At 32.0% G+C, this 8,554-nt stretch overlaps 1 protein-coding gene across 1 annotated transcript in view; it reads right to left on the minus strand.

The window, feature by feature from the left end:
- The window catches only part of LOC108722020 (probable serine/threonine-protein kinase mkcB), an 80,925-nt gene that overhangs the window by 2,511 nt on the left and 69,860 nt on the right, over positions 1-8,554 (minus strand). The window contains 3 exon segments of the mRNA XM_018446910.1: positions 112-168; positions 170-203; positions 6,982-7,178. Of these exon segments, the coding sequence (XP_018302412.1) occupies positions 112-168; positions 170-203; positions 6,982-7,178 (288 nt within the window).

Consider the following 8,554-nt stretch of genomic DNA (forward strand, 5'->3'; position numbering starts at 1 on the left):
AATTTAAAAATTAAAGAAAATTTTATCATTTTGACGAATGTGTGTGTGTGTGTGTGTGTGTGTGTGTGTATATAATTGGAATTAATTAATTTTTTTAGTTAAGATACTTACACAAAAAAGACAGTATCCCAAGAGCTTCATATTTCAGAAAATATTTTTCGATATGACCAGATATGATTTCCTTGCACAGTCCGGGCGATTGACTGAAGGCCCCCTTCAATTTCAAAACCTTTTTATACTTACAGTGCAAGAGCGTAAACGTGCATCACGATTGATTGGCTTTCGTGGCTTGTGTGTCCATTGTCTTTCGCCTGCGCCTCTGCGAGCCATCGACATAGAGTTTCCCAACGGAATTGATAGTCGTGGCACGCATGGTTGCTTCGCGGCCAAATCGGCTCGGCTTGTCCGAGCGATTTACAATATAGCTCCCCGATTTTTATGGCAGGTCAAGGTATTGCCACAAGCACGTCATCGCTTCATCATATTGAAATTCGTATACTGCGAAAATTGATGGATTGTATCTCGTATTAATCCATGTGCATCGAATGCGCAAACGATGAAATGACTATATCCGATAGCTTTTTTAGCGGATCGCATACATCACGTCTTTTTGTAAAATGCCAAGCGCGGTACATATAGGGAGAAAATGAAATTTCGAAAAATATTCTTGCTTTTGCTTCTGATGGTATCATCAGAATGCGTGATTTATTTAACAAAACGGGCACATTTGTGGATAATAGAATATACATGAAAGTAAAATATATGTGTATTGTATATGTATATTTATGTAGTATAAATTTACAATAAGAACCCTAAAGGGCAAGTTTTACGCTTAGCACTGGCGGTCATGTTACAATCACGTTCAAATTATTTAAATTCCTTTGTATAAAATCGCGGACTAGTTATATATCTGTCTTGATAAAAAAGCTGATCTTATGTTTTTTTTTATATATTTATGTTTGAACACTTAGATGTAAGATATAAAGAAAAGAAAAGTTACTTGTCTTTCTAAAAAAGTCTCTTTCAAATTTCTACGGAATTAGTTTACTCACCAGTTTGCTGACAATAAAATCTTTGTGGTTCGATTGGTTGTGGTTGGCGAGCATTAAAATGTAAAATATGAATCGATTGTGTGACACGACTAAGGAATGTCTTTGCTTATGAGTTCGTTCGATCATTACTATTGATCCGGTAATACATAAAGAGTAAAAGGAGATTATTGAAGATGATGGTTTCAATTAAAACGAAAAAGGAGGAGGGTAGAAAATAGTAGCAAAGTGTGCTAAAGTGGATCGTTAAAATTTTTACGCGTTTACGTTAGCTTAATGAAAGGGGCTGATGCGCGAGGGAGATCAGTAGCACTCGGGAATAAATCACGAAAGATTTAATAGTTGAATCGAGTTTTACGAGGCAAATGACGTTAATGGAAAGATAAAAAGGATTTATTACACAGACGAGCAATTACAGTACTTAGTTACTACAAATGTGCATAAGAATAATTTCGATCTTTTTCACGATGAATTTCCCAATCGATCGCAAGTAACTAGAAGCGAAAACTCGGTGAAAAGTTATCATAGATATAGCAAATAGTAAGACAGCACAATATTTTTAAGGTGCAGAACTGCTTCTTGTTCGCATACCTTAAATTGTCTATTAATTCGGGAATTTTATGCGCGATAATCGCGGCATCGTGCAATCCTTCTTGAAATATTGAAGATAGTTCGTTATATATTTCGTAAATGCATATATAGAAATTAATTGTATCATTTATATTATTAATCTAATCAAGAAAAGATCGAGGTTTCAATGTGAATTGCACGATATTTAAATTATTGCGATAACATGAATCGTAAATCGCAACTTGTCATTTAACAAGTTAAATTTTGTAAAATTTCGGAATTAACATTAGTAAGAGAGATAATCGAAGCGTGTAACATCTAAGAAAAGTGCTAAAAAGATGAAAATTACAGCTTAAGTTCCTACAGACATAGAATCTAGAGTCATGGATTTTCGAAAATTGACAACAAAAGGATATTATAATTGTAGAGCGAGAATAGATGTATCGAAATAATATATACATGTACGCGTAGTATATTGATTGTCGAGTAAAAACAAAAACTTCCTAATTAGCTATTAATGCCTCGATTGAGCATCACAAGAACTTTTGGTCATGGTATCGAGTGTGGAGATTCGTCACATCTAAATCGTTTGATATAGTTATCTATCTAGTTTAAAGTGTACTTAATCTGCATAAAGTGTGTATACGCTATATTTAATCTATTACAGAGAGATTTAGAAACATAGTGCGCGTCTAATACCGGGTACAAAATATCCTGTGCAATCTGTGATAAAGAGTATATCGCATTGTGTAAAATGCACATACGAATGTATATATATATATATATGTATATCTATAACCGTTTAAATAACAATAATTGTATACCCGTAACAATTCGGAGAAATGTCTACTGACAGTAATTTGCATCGAAGTGCATACAATTAATTAATCTTTTAATTTTGTAACTCTTTTACTCAAAAATAGTTGTAAAATAAAATAATATAAAAATAAATAAACACTGCTTTCCATTTGATGACACAAATAGACACAAATCGACATAAGCGTCGTTCTATCCTTCTTGACATTTAGAGAGTGACAAAGATAGAACGACACTTTTGTCGACTTGTGTCGACTGTGTCTCCTAAAAGGAAAGCAGCCATAGTAGAGCTAGTCAGAATAATTAATATTACATTTATCTAATATTAGACATGACATATAATTTAAACGCAATTACTATCAATAGACAATTCATCCGATATTTCTGGAAGGATTCCTAGATCTATATTAGCATCTCCTTTAATTCCAAATGCAACTGCCTACGCTTTCAATTAGACAAGCGTACTTAGATTAGAATTAATTACATGACGATGCAATACAGATCTCATTTCATGAGGCGCTGAATATATCTAGGAAATGTAAAAACATATTAGGAAGTGTATGTATATTGTTTTTCTTCAGGGCGATTAATTCACCACTTTCATAAAGCTCGTTATTCCTGGCCTATGCAATAGAGGATTTTATCGATTTGCATAGACTTGAAATTGCCATGGCCAAATAAAAGTTGTGAAAACGCGTACGTTCGATAATATATGATAATAATTATCCTTATCTACTAATAAGTCCGTCACAGTCTCCGTATGGCAATTGTATACACTGAAATAGATTAAATTGCGATGTGCGTGAGGCTTGGGACACGATATGTCTCAAACTGTCCGCTGCTGTGTGAGCTCTGAAAGCTATCTCTTAAATTCATACGTTTGTGGTCCCCCGTGTCTCAATAAGGTCCGACAAAATCACAAATCTCTCTTTGGTTGCCTTTTCTTGGTCAGTATCGTGAGTCATAAACTTTGAATATGACATATTGAATTTAATCAAATCATTTATAATTACAAATAATTTATAATTTAAAGCCAACAGAGTCTCAAAAATAAAAAACATAATTAAAAGATCTCATTTTTAATAAAAAAATGTTCGTTCATATAAAAAATATCTTTTGAATAATCAATAAAGTACTATTATTAGACGTTAAAATAAAATCCATTTAAAACGCAACTAAATTGTAAAATTATAAATTACAATTTATAATTATTCTAATAAGTATTTTATTATTCTAATAAGTAGAATTCAAGGTTAAATTTGTGTAAATATTATAACTTAAAGTATTAAACCATACTAAACGAACGAGACCTACGTTGTTTATCATATTATTATATAATTTATATATATATTATTTAACTTTATACGTATAAATATATAATTATTCAAATTATATAATAGTCTATAATTGTAAAAATATGTAAAATCAATATCATAAATGATATATATAAATTACGTAATATAAAATTTAATATTAAATAAAAGCTCGGTATATTTAATGGCACGAACTAAAGAAGGACATCGTTGTACTGCGGGCTTTCGTTTACATGCCTACTTTTTAAAAAATACAAATATCATACATACAAAATACGAATACAATATATGCACATCTTTACGTTATGTATCTATGCAACCTACGCGCCTTGTAAATGGAAATAAGTGGACTGCGAAAGACACTTATAACGATAAGATTTCAGGCACACGAATGATTTTTTGCCACACAATTATTTTGCAGCAGAAAACCTGTCGATTCGATAAAATGCTTTGCATATGCGAGAATAGATATTATTATTAGTACGCGAATAGAAGAGATCATTTTATCGCGATGGTTTCAAATGCAATGTGTTTCCTTTTCACAATGGTATAAAACATGCGTGTTTATGCGCGATATGCGCAGGAGTAGTGAAAGAATATCGATTTTAGTGAAATTATGTTCATTCTATATTCTAAAATGATTGCTGAACGATCAAATACAAGTGGATTGTATGACATGTAAATTAAGAAAAAGAAAGAAAAAAGAATTTTGTACACAAGATTTTCAAATATATATGAAATAATAAAAACATAAAAAATATAATTTGTATTTATAAATTTTGTATTTATAAATATTTAATTTTTAATAAGTATTTAATTTCTTTTAAGTTAATTACTTTACAAGATATTCTTTCGCTACTCGTGTGTGTATGCAAATTACCTACAAAGCCAGAAAATCGCTCGTGTGCAAGAAGTCTTACTCATATCCTTGGGACGACCAATCTTATCTATTATCCATCAATCTAGTTCAGAAGAGAACCATATGATTGATTGTAATCAGAAAAATATTATAGAAATATTCTCTTTTTTTTATCATATGTACTTATGTATTTAAAAAATTATCTTCATGAATTTTTTACTTTAAGCATAGTTTGTTTTTGTTCTGTTTTGTTTAAATTATTATTAAATATTTTTTCTCTCTCTCTTTACTAATGCAAAGAACTTCTTCGTTAAATTATTGTTCCATATTTTTCGTATTCATAAAATATGTTTGCAATTTGTAGATTTATCACGACATTCAATATTTGCAGATAGAATCTAATAGAAAATATTCAAATTGACAATAAACATAAAGTATTCTATTTTTTGTTATTTTATTTATGATAGAATTCTTTATAAGCTATAAATGAGTATTTGCAAGATGAATGTTCACCTTGAATTTTATCGATATTAAACATGGCAACTAGTAGAGCAAAAACGAGTTTTATAAAAAAAAAAAGAAAAAAGTTTTTCAATTCGCATGTCATTCGTGCTAGACTTTTAACATTTTTATAACGTAAAAAAATATAAAATATTTTATATTTTTTCGCTGGTTCTCTCTAGCACTGGATTGATGATATATATAATTTAAAATTTTGAAATTATTTACAAACGTGCGCATCGGGCACGAATTCCTTATAACGTCAATAGAATAAAAACCTCCGGCGAGGCATGTCTCAATTTCGGATCAACCTCTGTAAATGTGTTATCTACGTTTTGTTACCTTACTCAATTTTACACATGTGGTTATAATGTTTATAAATATTTGATTGCGTCATCAATCTTAATAAAATGACCTAGTAATACGTATATCTTTCTGTCACTTTTTTCATTATTCATACAAATTGCTTTTAAAAATTACCGAATAAAAAGCAGAATGAAATAATATTTGGTCGATTATATTAAATGTTACAACATTACCATGTAGTAGTCGTTAAATTTGCTGGATTTTTTATTTCAATAGAGAATATTGGCAGTCAATAGCGAAGTAAATGTAATAATAATACTTCCATATTCTTTTGAGGATTGTACGATGAGCTGTTTATGCGCACAATGATTAATTGTAAATAACATCCTTCCTATTCTACCATGGTCAAGCAATAACGATCACTAAATATCACCGTAATACAATGCGGAACGCTCAAATGCGACGTTACATTTTTACTCATATAAAAATATCTAGCAGAAACATTTCCAGCAAGTCCTCGATCCGCTTTACCGTCAGCCTCGCCGGTTAGGAATTTTCGTGTACCTATTCATAAATAACTCACGGAGCTCTTACCTGCAAAACTGAAGGCAATGCCTCGTGGTTTTGACGATACAAGCGACAAGAGTAAAATCGATAACGACAGTTCTCTGGAAGATTAAATTTTCGTTGGTTCGTTCGACGATTTCGCCTTTTGATGTCGCAGTTGTTCACTGGATATACCCGATCGATGATCAATCCTGATTTATCTTCCATTTGATGTTGGTCTGTTTTTCGATCGGGATGTTCCGTGCTACTTCTATCGACAGTGACACTACCTCCTCTCGGTTTCCGTCACAGGCGATAAGGGATTTTCCAACGATAATTGTCTGCCAATATGCAAATAAAGGAGAGATTAATTAAGGAGGAAGTTTATTAAAAAACAAAAGAGAATAATACTGCGGTGTATGTATGTATGTATATACATATAGTCGAGAAATTCAATTTCTAAAATTATGAACACGATTATTTCGTGAAGTTTTTTTGTTTATATTAGAACAAAACATATTCATTATTAATAAATTGCTCGTTAATGTTTATTTTCTACAAATAAAGCTTTTTTTATGAATAATTCTCCTATACAAATATTTTTGCATTCTATAATGATGCTTTTTATTCTCGGTTGATTTATAATGCATGATGAGTTGTAACCACACGCGATTTATTCTTTCGATGTACAAAAATAAATTTCTCATTATTGCTTGGTTTTAATATAAAGCATCGATGCATTTTGTAAATTCGACTGCATTTTACAAATTCGAAATATCTTGCGCGGATATAGCAAACATTTATATACATATATGTAAAAAATACTATAAACAGATCGTAAAAATCCTCTGTCGAATATTTGTGTTTATTTCTGTAAATGCTTGTTTCAACAAACAAACAATTCTACTAAATAGAATTCTATTGTACACAACGGGTACAAGAGAATTTAAAATGGTATTTGAAAAATATATGTAGGACTCCCTTTTCCTCTTCCTGAATAGCGTAACGCGCGCGTATTTACCTGCCGCTTGTGTGCCAATCGTAGGAATCCGGCGCGGAATTGCTTCTCCCGGCCTCGTGAAAACGTTCTGCTTTCACATCCCTCATCGCATCACTGTGCGGCGAGGATGATACGCCGACTTTTGGTCCTGTCGCCGGCGATTCCGTGCCGGCGTCGTTGTCCGCTGTCCGTCCGAGCCGCTTAGGCAGAAATGGATTCTGGGAAGCAGAAATAAGTTCGCGCTCTTATTTCTTCGTTTTATGCTCTAGTAATCCTGAGAGACGAGATGTCGAGTTTTCTTTCGTAAAGTTCGCAAGCTGGCTGTCTGCATCAGCGATAAAAATGGAACGTTGTTTTAAATTACCGGTCGCCTGTACTAGTCTCAATGCATATGAATGATAGAAGAAGGGAAAAGCAGTTCATGAAAAGTCGACGTTAGTTTAAGTGTAAGAACACGTTTCACACGCTTGAAATCATCCAAATACATTTTTAACTAAAATTATGATTGTCTGTTTCTCCATCTGCATTCTCAAGAAAAACTTATACGAAACTTAAAGTTGACTATTTTCATTGTTACTTTCTTTTCATGGTTTTATTTGATTCTTGTGCTGTCAGAAATTTTACAAACGGGTTAAAAGTACAATGATTAATTACATGTCGATTTGGTACTCTCTGAATCTCTTAGAGTGAAATTTCATTCCAAAAGATTGAAAATAGAGCCGCAGTCTTTGAAAAAGAGTGGAAAATTTTCACTCTTTTGGAGTGAGATTCACTCCAAAAGAATGAAACCTCTTCCTTTTTTTGGAGTAAGATTTCGTAGAATCATCCAGAATCTCATTTCAAAAAAGTGAAAATATTATCACTCCTTTTCAAAGACTGGTTCAATTTTCACTCTAAGAGATTTAGAGAGCAGATTGTATTTTAAAGAAGCTCCCTTGTTGCGAAATCTTCAGCATTTCACGATAAGTGCTGAATAAAATATCTTCATCAGCACTATAGAAGTATTATTGATGTATAGATAAATTATATAGATTATTAAAAAACCGATGTAATCCGATAATATGTTGAAACGATCGACCTTCGACATTTGTCGATTGATCGCTTTCGGTAACCATTTATTATAGAGAGTACGAGTGAAACAGTTGCGCGAAATATCACCGTAAGTTTTTCGCGTTTTGTAAAACTAAATCTATGATACAACTATACAACGTTATCGACATGCACTCGTCGAAATCGTCGTGTATAATATTTACGCGGGTATGTCAAAGTCAAAAATGTCAGAACATATTGTTGCGACATTTCGCGAAAACGATTGTACGTTTACTTCATTCAATCCTTCTATTACGACGCACGTATCTCCGCTTTCGCTTTTGGATGAACGCAAATCGTTCCGTAGTAGAGAACGCAAACAGCTGTTGTTGATAGTCATCATAATTGGCATTCCATACACGGCATACGCAAATCGATCCCTATATTTGAATGCTCGTGAAATAATAGATATTAATGACTATCGTAGAAGATGTTAGTACGCTATATAAGCGCAAAATGTTCCTAGAATGTTATATGGATATTATTAAAAAAAAAAAAAAAAAAA

The sequence above is a fragment of the Mycetomoellerius zeteki genome, unplaced genomic scaffold, assembly GCF_001594055.1.
Source record: "Mycetomoellerius zeteki isolate Tzet28-1 unplaced genomic scaffold, Tzet1.0 scaffold105, whole genome shotgun sequence".
NCBI lineage: Eukaryota > Metazoa > Arthropoda > Insecta > Hymenoptera > Formicidae > Mycetomoellerius > Mycetomoellerius zeteki.